The sequence below is a fragment of the Rhinatrema bivittatum genome, chromosome 1 (assembly GCF_901001135.1).
Source record: "Rhinatrema bivittatum chromosome 1, aRhiBiv1.1, whole genome shotgun sequence".
Taxonomy (NCBI): domain Eukaryota; kingdom Metazoa; phylum Chordata; class Amphibia; order Gymnophiona; family Rhinatrematidae; genus Rhinatrema; species Rhinatrema bivittatum.
This window is the reverse complement of record NC_042615.1, coordinates 723,018,373-723,032,662: the sequence shown is the minus strand read 5'-3', so window position 1 is coordinate 723,032,662 and position 14,290 is coordinate 723,018,373. Positions and strand designations below refer to the sequence as shown.

Below are 14,290 nucleotides of genomic sequence, written 5' to 3'. Positions count from 1 at the left end.
GGTCAACTCTCTAGTCTTCAGGTATCATAGATAATTTTAATGACCGTTTACAAATCACGAATAGCAGGTCCGCAATTTCACTTTTCAGTTCTTTCAGCACTTTGGGATATATATACCATCTGGTCCAGATGATTTGCTACTCTTTAATTTATCGATTTGCCCTAGTATATCTTCCAGGTTCACTGAGATTTTTCAGTTTTGGTGACTTATCACTGTTAGGATTCTGTGAACATTAGTTGGTAAGTGAACCCTGGGCCAAAGTGAGAGGTGGTACCGCCCATGGAGAGGAGCTCCATGAGCCTCACTGTCTGGAGGCTAGATCTCAACTGGGAATACACATGGAAGCAATATAGAGTCTTATCCAGCTCTCTACTCAGTTTATTGATTATATGCCACTGTACCTTGGAAATTGCCGTTGAAAACTACCTTTGAACCTGTAAATAGTTACTCCATTTCTGTATTAATTGTAAGTTCTTGTATACATAGTTATTGTTCCCTGTAAAGGCATTGCCGGAAAGTTTTAAGTTACTTGTACACCGATACGATGTGCAAACGGTTGTCGGTATATAAAAAAATTCTAAATAAATAAATAATTAAAGAGAGAAGCACTACCTGAGGAGTGGGTACCTGAGACGTCCACCTCGAAACTGGAACACAGGTCCTCAGGAATGAGGCGGAGTTAGCAAGGATGAGACTCTTTGCCAAATTCTTTAGGCAGGGCTAGCTGGTTTAAATATCCGAGAGGCCTGATGTCATCTGGATAAGACTGGCCCATGTGCGCGCGCTCGCCTAGAGGGACCCGATGGCGGTCGGCGATGTCGGCGGCTAGCGGAGGCTGCCAATATACCCCTTGGAGTCAGGGAAGCAAAGGAGGAGGTGAGCAGTAGTGGTCGCAGCCGTCTGCAACCGGGCGTAACAATCACACAGGGGAGCATATGCAACAGAGAGATAAAGCTGTTCCAAGTATGAAAAGTGATACTGAATTATGTCTTCAAAATAGCATTTATTTAAAGCTTTAGAACATCAAGCTCATAGAATACAGTCCCCCGACACAGCCTTGTTTTGCCTTAAAGGCTGCATTGGGAGAGACCTACGGGGAGCAAATTCTATACCTTTCTCCATTTATTCATTTTGTTGTAAATTTTATGTTAAGATTAGCTACCTAGGTAGCTATATACCGTTCTATGTATTTTATTTTCTAATCCATTTTATTTCGTTGATTTTTATATTTCTTTGTAAACCATTTTGATAAAATTTTATTTTTAAAAACTGTATATAAATGCTTTTAAATAAATACAGTTGAAAACATCTATACAGAAAACAAAAAATAAACAGTCATAACAGCTACAACCAAAGCTAAGAATGCGCATGAAATAACTAGTTATATATACCAGGCTAAAGTATACTAAGTACATGTAAATAATTTATAAAGTTAGTAGAATCGAGACATCCTAAAGTACATAGAAAACAGATACAAAAATGGAAATGTAAAAAATGAAAGAATACTGCAACTTACATATACATACCAAAAATTAATTTAGGCAACCAAAGCATCTGAAGAGATACTGTTCTAAAGTTTGTAATTCTGTAAATAAAACAGAATTAAATGGTAAAAAAAAAAAATTAGTTGGTGACTCTGATCAATCGAAAGCCAGAATACATATCCACTAATTGTTTCAAAGGGTCAGTATGCCAAATGGAAAGCTGCTGGGCGGGGGAACGCCTACTGTAACTTAAAAGTAAAGCGTTTAAAAAGTGTTTCAAAAATGCAAGAAAAGACTGCAAAAAATGAGCAGCCAATCCTGAAGAAGTCACATGGTACAAAACTACCAGTATTAAAAGAAGTGGCCAATCAGTAGGAGTCTGAGAGGGCCCTGAAAAAGAGAATTAGTGTGATATAATTGGAAAACAGACCTGAAAGGGAACTTAAACTGATTCAAGGGAAAAATGAGCCAAAAGGAGAACTTAATTGTTCAAAGAATGCACCCCCTTCAATGTCTTTATTTAAGCCGGTGGGAATTAGTGAATTAAGCTTGTATATCCAGCACTGTTCTCTCCGGGTTAAGAGGGCTGAGAAATTGCCACCATGTCTAGGAGGATGGCAGTGTTTAAGTACATGAGTGTTACATAATTTGTGTGGCTTAATGTGCTGCTATCATCAGAACGTTGAGTTTTGAATGGGGATTGGTCATCTGTCAGTGAAGGAATTAGTCCTGGCTCCGTGGAAGTGAATAAATGAATATTTGTGCTGGTACCAGTCAGCTGTACCAGCACTTAGATGTTTGCACCATAGGAGGTAAGAGCTTCTCCTACATCTGGGGTACAAGAAGGTTTCAGGAATTTTTGGATCTGTAGGAGATCACTATGCGACTACTATCATTTTTATTTTGGGATTGAGAAGAAGAGGCTGTTGGCATGCAAGGTTTCATTTTTAACTTACCTAACCAACTGTAGGCCTGTGGGTTTTTAATTATTTTTCAAATCAGCATTAAGCAGGTAAATTTATCTTGTTGCTGGATAAAATTTAGCTATGCTCCTGGAACACTCTTGGATTGCCTCTTATATGGTTACGTTTTAGCAGGGAATGACTTACCAGCTAAAACATACGTGTTTGGGGCAGACAGGCAGTTCAAAATTTGGTTTGGCTTAGTCCTGAACTTAGCCATCACCTTTGAATATTGACCTCTTGGGGGATGGAGGGAAAACATGCTAACCATTGGCAGAGCTCATTAATCCTGTCATGCAAATCAACTAGTCTATGAAGTGACAGGGAGGATTACAATCTCTAATGAATCTACATAGTATGCAAGCCTATGTAAAGCAAAATTCATAACAGCTTCCGAAGCATTCATCACTTTGTCAATATTTAATTTTGTGTCATGTTTGTATTTATAGTTTAATAGTTGTGTGCATGTCTTCTAATAGCTGGATGTTATTTCTTTATAGATTGGACTACGTAAAGTAAAATACCTGGTGTTAGATGAAGCTGATCGTATGCTGGACATGGGTTTTGGTGAAGACATGAGAAAACTAATCTCTGCTCCTGGCATGCCACCGAAGGAACAGCGACAAACTCTAATGTTTAGTGCCACCTACCCTGAATCAGTGCAAAGGTATGTTATGAAATGCTGTGATTTGTTTAATTCTGTGACTTTTCCTTTTTTTAAAGGTATATGTAATTTACTACACAGTATTGGTGAAGCACTTTTCAAATGTCTTATAATAATTTTCTATATGACCATTTTTTATGGTGTAGCAAGAATCTTTTTACCTAATTTCATCCTTTTGTATTGTAATGGGAAAACAACAAAAGTATATTTGTATGGCAACATTTAATTTTTTATTGTAATACACCTGTATTTAATCATAGAAAATCAGAAAGGTTGTTAATAATTTTTCATATTCCTTTAATCATGCTATGTGTCATAGAGCAGAAGTAATGAGAATCAGACAAGGTTTTCACTTCTTGGCATGTCCTGTTGCCTACTGGACATGATTTGGAGAATTCGATGGAGGTGGAAATTCTCTATATAGTAAAAGGTTTTAGAAAATGCCCCGAGTGTCCGAGGACAATGTCCATAACGGACCCACACGACATTTGTGTGTTTAGGATCCTCACATGACGTCCATCGGTGCCCAAAATGTGCACAAATGACCCCTAAGGGAAGGCGCACTCGTTTGGAGAAAATGCAGCAGCTCTTTAGTTCCAAACATGCTGCTTCATCGTCTCCAAGGGTACAACCTTCATCCTTGGCAGCAGGGAAGGACCGAGCCGAGCACCGGGAGAAACACCGGCACCGTCACAATTCCGCAGCAGCATCGATGGCCATCAAGCCGCCTGCAAAGAAGAACCGAGGAGAGGAGCCCCTATCCTCTGGACCCAGGTCACCGAGGCATTCCCCCACTGATATCGATAACTGCTACTGAATCTCCACGGATCACTGTGGAAACATCAGTAACGCCTAGCCTGCCTCCTACCCCAGGCACAGTGCTTTTAGTGCCAGCCTCAAAGGGAGAATTGGACGTAATGGTCTAAGAGGTAGTGCTTAAAGCCCTCCAGGGCTTCCACTCGCCATCAGTGCCGACCCCCATACCAACACCACAATCGGAGCACTCTGTGTTTGCACCACTGTTTCGAGCACCTAGATGCACTCATTGGTGCTGTGTCGATTCCTTCTATGCCATCTGGCCTGTTGAAATAGACTCATCCATCCATGCCTCTGCAGATCCCAATTCTCATACTGGGTTCCTCGGAGGATGATGAAACGGTACCCAGCCAGACCACTCCATGGAAGCCACAGAGGCCGGACCCGATACCTGGACCATCAGGAATATCGCTGCCTAAACGTACCTTATCCATTTCCAAACCATCGTTCCTGACTCCGGGTCCACTGATGCAGCCGCAGCCTCCATCAATGCGATTCCATCACCGATCGAGGTCTTCTCACCCTCTCGAGTTTGATGTGCTTCCTCCCTCAGGAGATCCACAAGGACAAGGGGAAAGTCCCTAATATCTGTGGGAAGATGATTCCACCGATGGATCCTTGCACACTTCTGAGGACCTGCTCTCAGAGCCTTTACCCCCGGAAAAAAGGTGACTATCTCCTCCAGAAGACCTCTCCTTTGCCAGTTTTGTCAGGGAGACGTCTGAAACCATTCCATTTTCTTTGGCTACGGAGGTAGATGCTCGCCACTAGATGTTGGAGGTTCTACAATTGTAGATCCTTCAAAAGAAGTAATGGCAATTCCAGTGCACAAAGTACTTCTTGACCTCCTGCACCGCCTCTGGGAGCACCCAGGTACAGTACCTCCAGTCAATAAGAAGACTGACGCTACTTACCTGGTCCAGCAGGCCCCAGGTTTCCAAAGGTCATCTCCCTCACCAATCTGTAGTGGTGGAGTCAGCGCAGAAGAAAGCCAAAAGATCATGTCCACATTCTGCTGCTGCTCCTGGTAAGGACCAGAAGGCACTGGATACATTAGGACGCAAAGTCTTTCAGGGGTCCATGTTGATAGCGCGGATAGCTGACTATCAACTATACATGGCCCAGTACAATAGGAATCTCTGGAAGCAAGTCAAACATTTGCAGATTCCTTACCACATCAACAAGAATACCTGTCCTCCATTATTCAAAAGGCAGTGGAAGCAGGTAAGCATGAGGTTAGAGCTGCTTACGACTCATTTGAAACTGCATCTAGAGTCTCAGCAGCCAGCATTAGTGCTAGGCGTTGGTCTTGGCTAAAAGCTTCGGACTTATGCCCAGAAGTTCAGGATAGAATTGCTGATCTGCCCTGTACAGGTGATAACCTGTTTGGAGACCAGATCCAGGATGCAGTAACTCAACTAAAAGATTACCATGAGACCCTGCGACAGTTATCAACTGCCTCCACAGAGCCACCCTCCAAAGCCCCTGGGGGCATATGTAGGGATGTCAGGAGACAATATTACAGACCACGAAGATACTATCCTCCAGCGTCCCGGCTACAACAGCCCGGGCCCAACAGAGGACAAACACGTCAAGTAAGACAACCTAGGTTGCCGCCAGTTCCTTAGGCTGCTTGGGCGACAACGTTCTAATTCCTCTCTAGAGAGCAGTACCCATTTCATATTTCTCTTAAAATGAAAATTTCACCTGTGTGCCCCATCTACATCTTCGTATCACAAAAGATCACGATACTTTCATAGGGCATCAGAAGTCCTCTAAGGGCAATGAGACGGGTACTGCTTTTTAAGCTGGCGATTCGAATGAGTCTGTATATTCTCTAGTCATTACATAAGTTCCTACCTAAACAGTTGGACTTTACCCCGTAGTCCAGCTGTTTCCATTTTAATGCTTAGCCACACATCAACTCAGGCTTTTAACGCCTCTACTAAGAAACCGTAAAGGTGTGAGCCTTTTTTTCATACGGCACTCCTTCCTACTGCATGCCAATTTCTGGCACACACATTCAATCCTCTAGTGACCCGACTCAACGAACAATTCCAGCCCTAGGATGGTGTTGCATCCCTCTGAGAGCAGAAGCATCTACGATAAGATTGATCATCCATTTCTTGCGTCCCCTCTGAACCACAAAATGAATGATTCTGCTTTCAACACAGGTATGGCAGAACATCATCCATGGAGACCTTAACTCTTCCTTGGAAGTCTGCTGTAGATGTACCCTCAGACACCACTCATAGCAAGACTCTCGTGGACCTATGACACACAAAAGGCTCCATGATATTCATGGGCCTTTTCAGAAAGTATCACGTCTATCGTCAGCATTCTGGAGCTGACTTTTCCGTTCCTAGTAGATTCACGGGAGTCTTTTCCAAAAAAAAATATATATATGTAGAGAATTTTTCCTACTTATGTGCATGGAAGATGTTCATCTCTTTCTTGTCCACAGGACAACTGGTACATACTCTATGGCAGATCTTTCAACTGTAGTTTCCAGTCTTCCTGGGTTTTAAGTTACTTCACTACCATTAATTGTACTTTACACCAGAGACAGGATAATCCATACCTGTTCAATCCTGGGTGACTTGCTTCATCAGAAGCTTATCTACATAACCTGATAGTTCTGTGCACTCACCTACATTCCTTCTTCAGGTGATAGCTGATTTCCACCAGAATCCAGCTATCCACTTCCAAGGATTTCCATTCGCTAGAATGATAGACTCTTACTTGAACTGTAAAATACAGCTTACATTTCTATGCATGCTGTACAGTCCACGTGAAATCCACCCGAATCTTAGTTTCCTTCTTAAAGCTAACCTAGTATTACGGTGTCTATAACACCTTCCTTCACTTGCTTCAGAAAGTGCACAGAACCATAACAACATCAGTAACATCTATCGTTAAATACTGACTAACTGCACCAGTGAGTCCGTGACACGGAGTTATCCTCACTTCTTCGCAGCCCACTATATTACCTAGACGAGACCAAAAGATACCATACTACCTTTGGCCTGTCTGTACAACAGAATCTCTTCCATATGGAAACCCAACTCGTTACTACCACAACCTGTTGTGTATTTCAGACTGATTCATAGTTACCAACTGCACCCCAGTTGTTGTGCCTGTTGCACATGTTGAGCAGATTTTCATGAGTCAGCCTGTAGCTTGTTATTCACCCACATGTGAGGACTACATCCTGCTTGTCCTGAGAGAAAGCAGAGTTGCTTACCTGTAACAGGTGTTCTCCCAGGACAGCAGGATGTAGTCCTTATGAAACCCACCTGCCATCCCATTGAGTTGGGTTCGCTAACGTTTTCTTATTTTACTTTTTCGCTCATACGTTTTGCTACAAACAGGACTGAAGGGGGACCCCTGGTGGCTGCAGGGTTGGTGCCATGCTGGGCATGTTAGTCAAGGTTTCTAGAAAGTTAGACAAAAGTGTTCCATGACAGGGCTCCATGTGATGTCACCCACATGTGAGGACTACATCCTGCTGTCCTGGGAGAACACCTGTTACAGGTAAGCAATTCTGTTTTCCTCAAGAAATATAAAGTTCTAAATCTAGAATAAATGTTTCAAAACTGATAAATAGAATAATATTCAATCATTAAACTTATAAAAAATTATTAAAAATTCTCCAAACACCAATAAAATATTTCAAGCAACAGACACATCACATAATGCACAGTAATTAAAATAGCAGTCAATCAAGACAAACTTAAAAAGCCACCTTTACTTACCCTTTCCAGCAACTCTCCTATTCTTTTCCCTTGTAGGCCAGTAGCACACACCAGAAGAATCAATGGCTGCTGAAACTGTGTCCTCGTGGTCCTTTTCCTTAGGGCCCATGACCAGTCTGTCGCACACACATACCAGCCACATCCCTGACCAATCTTTCTCTCTCACACACCAGTTATCTCCTTGACCATTCTCTTGCTCTCATACGTTTTCTCTCACATACTTGCACACATGCTGGCTCACTTACCTCTAGCACACATGGTAGCTACAGCACAAGGCAGCTGGTATGCTGCTATTAAAGCAGACTTGTGACAGGCTGGGAACTGCAGCAGGAGTGATTCTCCTGGCCTAGCAGCAGTAAGAAGGCAGCACTCAGCTGTTTGCCTGTGCTGCAATCATTGCGGTGCAGAGCAGTCAGCTGAGAATGTGGCCGTGGGGATTTCCTGCCACGCTGCTTGGGAAATCTATCGATTAGTTGCCCCAGGTCTGTGGCGGTGAAGGTGGTACGATGGGTCTTGGGCATTTGTTATAGGGGAAAGCAAAAGATGATGTAATTAAGTGCATTTATTAAGCTTGAGCAGCACATGATGCAGCACTTAACACACAGGTATAACACCATTAGAAATACTGCCTTAGAAAAATACTACATAGTAATTCTTGTCTGCTTTAAGTTTTGTGGATTCAAATTGGTCATTTAAAGAGTTGTTTGTCCATTGTGATAATGTCTGAACACTTAGCAAAGAACTGTAAGATTGCACATGTGGCTTATATTCACTTTTTTTTTTCTTTTAAGCTCAGATTCCATGTGGTCCAAAAACAGCAGTATAGATAATTGATAAAATATAGTTTGTTTAAATTATGTTTTCAAGGTTGGCTGCAAATTACTTGAGACAAGACTACTTATTTGTTGTTGTTGGACAAGTGGGTGGAGCCTGTAGTGATGTTCACCAAACCATACTCCAAGTTGATCAGTATGACAAGAAGGACAAGCTGGTGGAATTCCTTCAGAATATAGGTAACTTTTGCTGAAAATTTTTAAACATATTGGACTGTTTAGGGGATACCTTTTTAAGTTATTTTTTCTACATGTATTAGCATCTTGCATTATTTCTATGTTCTGATACCATTACTTCTATTTGTGTTTACTTTCAATGGTGAGTAATTTCAGTGCAAATAAAATGATGGCATTAGGTAACATGAAATTCTAATGTATGCAAATAGTTTTAATGTTTATAAATAAGAACAATGTTTTTATCCTGGCATCATTTAACTGTCTTTGTGTATAATCTAAACCATGAAAAAGCACAGGTTACACTCCTAATATAGTTCTGGAGTGGAGCTGTAGTTTTAATGTTTTTATCTTACACACTATGGGGCGGATTTTAAATGCCCTACGCGTGTAAATCCGGCGCGCCTATTTTGCATAGGCCGCAGGCGCGCGCAGAGCCCCGGGACGCGCGTAAGTCTCGGGGCTTCGTAAAAGGGGCGTGTCGGGGGGCGTTGCGGAATGACGCAACGTTTCGGCTCAATCGACCTTTGTCTGACCCAGCATGGCATCTGTATTCTCAGCTATATTCTTGGAGCTATAGAAACCATATTTTTAAAAAACTAAATGTTTAAATAGTATGTTTTAAGTTCAGAATATTTTCAGGGACAAAGATAAATGTCACATTGACCGCTCATGTTTTGGTGCCAAGATCAATGTAACAATTGGCGGCCCATGGGAAAGCCCCGTGAGCCACTGCACTTAACTCCCCCCCCCACCCCCCACACACACACACACACACACACGCCACTGGACAAGATTTGTAAATGGGACACTGCCTCCTTCAAGGGCCACTCCATACAGTATGAAATGCCACTAGCCATCACTCCCCACGCCCATCCTTAAGCATGTGCTCAAAGAACACTCTCTTAAAAGGCCTGCGGCAGGAACAGCGCCATGGCACCCATGGATGACATCACCAGCTAAGGCCCTCGTAAGGGCCTTTCTGATAACCTTTCCTTGCCTCATCAAAAGATTCCCTGGTGCTTGCTCCAGTGAATGTTGCTTTTTGTGCATTACTTGTTGTTCCTTGCCTTGTAAGTTTTGTCTTGTCTGTGCCCTGCCTTTGTGCCTTTATTCCACTTGTCGACCATCTTGTTCCTTGTCCTTTGTTTCCTTAGCTTGTCTTCCTGGCTTGACCTTGGCTTGGATCTCACTAGACTGCTGCCCGGACTTGACCCCTCGCCTTGGACACAAATTTGCTCTGTCTGCCACTTGCCCTGACCTCTGGCCTGTTCATTCCTGCTGTCTCCCGCATGCCTCCACTTACGCACTCTTGGACTCTTGCCTCTGGACTACCCTAGGGACCCACCTAAGACCTGCCAGCTGCCTGAACCTAAGGGCTCAACCTGCAGGGAAGGTGGCAGGTATAGGCAAAGCTTCCAGTCAGTCCCACCACAGAGTCCTCCGCCAGCTGATGGTGTGGGCCTAGTGAGATAGATAACTAGGTGGCACCAACCACACCTTGGCAATAAGGATCCACCCATTTGACAAGCATTTCACAACAGTTAATATTTTTCTGCCTTGTACCATGATTTTCACTTTTAGTTCCATCTCTGCATGTCACATTTTTCCAGTTGGAATTTCAGTTAACCCTCAGTCTACATATGTAGCAGTATGGGGCTTTGCTTTCTTGATTTTTTGTGGCAAAGTCTTAGTTCTTGTCTCTGGCAAGAGGTCTCCTGGTACATTTAAGAGTTACAGGAAACCTTTCTACTGTTTTTGGTGTGGAAGTTGGCTCAAATATGATAGAGGGCTTAAAATGTGGAAGAGCTGTCCTTTGATATTTACAAAACGTGGCCTAGCTGTATGGCATTTTAGCAAGCCTTGCCTGTAGGCCTTCACAAAGTCCTGAATCTCATAGCTATGAGAGTGTGCGCATGACTATTGCAAAAGCTTTAACCACAGACTCAAACACTGAAAACAGAGTTGCAGTGGAACAAGCTTCTGTGAAGCCATTTACCACAGATGCTGCAGGAGGAAAGCTTATTGCCTGAGACACTCAGGTTCTTCTTAATTGAAGTGGCAGCCATGGCTTAAAACAACTTGGTAGATTGCGTGAAGTAAATTACCTGACAACAATCCAGCCATGAGCCAAAGTTACTATTTGTGCCATAACTTACTGGTGGTCAGCCCCTTCAAGCCATTTGCAGTGGACTTTAAACAAAGATCTGCTACTAGGAGAGAGAGGACAGCAATTCCATCTGCTGTTGCTGCAGAAGGGATTAATGTTTCTATATGATTCTCCTGCAGCCATTACCCTGCATGCCTGCCCTGCTTCTGTCTTCCTGTTGCCTCTGCCTCTCATGTCAACTGTAGCAGACTTTAAACAGAGGTTCACCTGTGGGGAACAGGTATGCCCTTTAAGAAGATACCCTGGGGAAGCAGGGATTCTTACTGGGGATATGATGGAGCATGCATCCTTAGAATTTTGGAGTGAGAGGATTAGATGTACAAGGGTGTTGACTAATATATTCTAATTTCGTATTTAGATTGACAGGTGTAGGATGGCATTTTATTGATTTATTTGGGATTTTTGTTTAGTTTTCTATTACTGGGTTGTCTATCCTTCAGAGAAGTTTGGGAAGGGGCTAGACAGTATATTAGGGGCTATTTTGCACTGATTATTGTCTTGTTTTGTTTTTTTTAAATCTGTGAAGTAAATCACTTTAGGTTCATATTTATGAAGGCAGTATATATTTCAAATTCTTTGCCTTTTGTCATTAAAAGGTGAGCATTAACTTTGCTTTCCTAGCGTGTAGCCAGATGGACTCAGAACAAGTGGGTATAGTGTGCTCATGCTAGCAGTTGGAGACGGATCTGACGTCAGCACGGGTACATATACCCCCACAGGAAGTGAAGCAACTCAGTAATTTCCGTCTCCAAAGCAGTTTGGAGCTCCTGCACGCTCGCTGAGCATGTTTTCCAAATCTACTTTCTACTTTTGACTTTCTAAATTTCTAAGAAGATACCAGACGACGAGCCCCGCACTCCTGCAGTGATACCCTCGGGTCCCTCCCCCAGTTGAGTTTCCCGAGGTGATTTCCGCGATCCCTCGGAGGTTAAGGCCTCGGTCCGGTGGCCGAATCGCGGCAGGGATCTAGCCTCCGAGCGAGAAGGGCTCGGGCCTGGCTGAGAGGCGCCTCGGTCCCGGCGTGGACTTCGCCCCGAGCATAACGAGTTCAGCGGCTTAGAGGCAGCGGGTGCATTTTCTCGAGCGCGGCGGTGAAGGTATTTCCCCTCTCCCCCCGCAGCTGGAGACCGCCCGGGTTACAGCCGGGAAGCGCCGAAGATCAGGTAAGGCGTACATCTCTTACTTTTGGTCTCCGAGGTACGAGGATCGGTGGCGTTGCCGGTAGACGACACGCCGTGGAGGTCGCCATTTTGTCAGCCTTGTTAAGGTATTGAGCGCCCACGGATAGGCGCCTGTGGAGGGGCGCACAACGCAGCATATACATTACTAAGCGTATGTTCTTGTGCGCATATTGTATATTGAGCGCATAGTGCTGTACGCATATTTTTGAGCGCATACTGTATATTTGAGCGCATATCGTATATTGAGCGCATATAGCTGAACGCATATTCTTAAGCTCATGCTGTATATTATTGAGCGTGTAGTGCTGAATGCATATTCTTGAGCACATATTGTATGTTATTGCACGCATAGTGCTGAACGCATATTCTTGAGCGCATATGGTATATTTGAGCGCATATTGCATATTATTAAACGCATATTATTGGCATAAGCCGGCGCCCAGCATTCGCAAGACGCGATGGAATATTTGAACGCCCCGGTGTTTCCAGAGGCGGCACCTCCTGACTCCGGCGTGAAAGCTCTTGGCCTTTGCTCAGCGTGCCAGCTTAGAGCCACGCAGAGCGAGGAGCCAGACTCCCTTTGTGCCCAATGTGAGGAGGCCGTGGGAGCCCCGGGCCAGGACCAGTCTCAACCGAGGTTTACAGACAGTTCCCCAGGGGCCACCCCGGATTTAGCGGGGCGTCCTGAACAGCCAGGAATTCTGGGGGATTTGGTACCCCGACGGCTAGAGACCACTTCCATTTCCTGGGTGGACTTATTTAAGGGGATTCACGCCTTTGTACAGATGCAGTCGGCTTCCCGTCCAAGCCCTGCTGCCCCGGCTGCCCCTGTCCCCGGACCCTCTCGCCCTTACCGCGGGCACCCGCCTCCGGGCAGTCCGGCTCCTGCGGACCCTGATGTCTCGGAGGACGAGTCCGAACCCCCCGAGGAGGGGGAACTTCCTTCTGGGATAGAGCCATATCGAACTATGAGGCGGTTCTTTCCCAAGGAGTATCTCTCCGACCTGGTCTCTCAGTGCCTGATGGAGTTGGTTATTCCAGGCTTCTACACAGAACCCTCTGCTGGAGGGTCTTCGTCCCACAGCCCGCCATTTTCCCTTCCTGCAAGCGGCGCAACAGCTGATCGATCTGGAGTGGAATGCGCCAGAGGCCTCATTCAAAGGGGGTCGGGCCCTGTCCGGCATGTACCCCTTGGACCCAGCAATCAAGGATATGCTGGCGTGCCCTCAGGTGGACGCCTTGGTTAGCGCTGTGGTCAAGTGCACTACCATTCCAGTGGAGGGGGGGGGGCGGCCCTCAAGGAGGCTCATGACCGCCTGGACGCCATCCTGAAACAAACCTTTGAGGTGGCAGCTCTATCTTTGCGAATCGCAACCTGCTGCACAGTGGTAACGCGTTCCCTTTTGTCACAGGTCAGGAACAATGCTCCGGCAGCAGACATGGAGTCAGCTCTCTCGTTCCTTACGGATGCCGCCTCCAACCTAGTCCGTACGACAGCCAAGGGGGTCTCTTCCTCAGTAGCAGCCAGGCGGCAGCTCTGGATACGGAACTGGTCAGCCGATGCTCCTTCTAAGACACGTCTCACTAGAATGCCGTTCAAGGGGTCTCTTCTGTTCGGCAGCGACCTAGATAGACTGGCCAGCACATGGGGGGTACCTCGACTGCCGGAAGACAGGTCCAAGAGGAAACAGCGCACCTTTCCGAGGCTTTCCAGAGGTAGAAGCTCCCAACGCTTCACTCCTTATAGGAGTCTCTACTAGGCACCTCGTCCTCAGGCCAGGAACCAGTCCTTTCGGACCAAGCAGCACAAGAGGGGAGCCGGTTCGGGCCCCGGCCGCACCCCCCAATGAGAATCAGCCGATCCATCCGGGGGTCGAAGCCATAGGGGGCAGGTTAACCCTCTTCTACCCCAGATGGGTCGAGATTACGTCGGACCAGTGGGTCCTCGCCATCATCCGAGATGGGTATTATCTGGACTTCCATCACATCCCTCCAGACAGGTTTGTGGAATCTCCGTGTCCAATCCACAAGAAGGCAGCATTGGAAACTACCCTGGCGAGGCTCCTGTCCTTGAAAGCCATAATCCCAGTACCTGCAGGGGAAATGGATTCTGGGCACTATTCCATTTATTTCATGGTACCCAAGAAAGAGGGCACTTTCCGGCCTGTATTGGACCTCAAGTCAGTCAACCGATACTTAAGGGTCCCGAGGTTTCGATTGGAAACTCTGCGCTCAGTCAAGACCGCAGTAC

At 45.3% G+C, this 14,290-nt stretch overlaps 1 protein-coding gene across 9 annotated transcripts in view; it reads left to right on the top strand.

Moving 5' to 3' along the window:
• DDX4 (DEAD-box helicase 4) overlaps window positions 1-14,290 on the top strand; it is a 429,564-nt gene that overhangs the window by 344,036 nt on the left and 71,238 nt on the right. For all 9 annotated transcript variants that reach the window (XM_029577088.1, XM_029577062.1, XM_029577068.1 and 6 more), the window contains 2 exons: window positions 2,947-3,113; window positions 8,549-8,694. In XM_029577088.1, coding sequence (XP_029432948.1) covers window positions 2,947-3,113; window positions 8,549-8,694 — 313 coding nt within the window. The remainder of the gene's footprint in view (window positions 1-2,946; window positions 3,114-8,548; window positions 8,695-14,290) is intronic.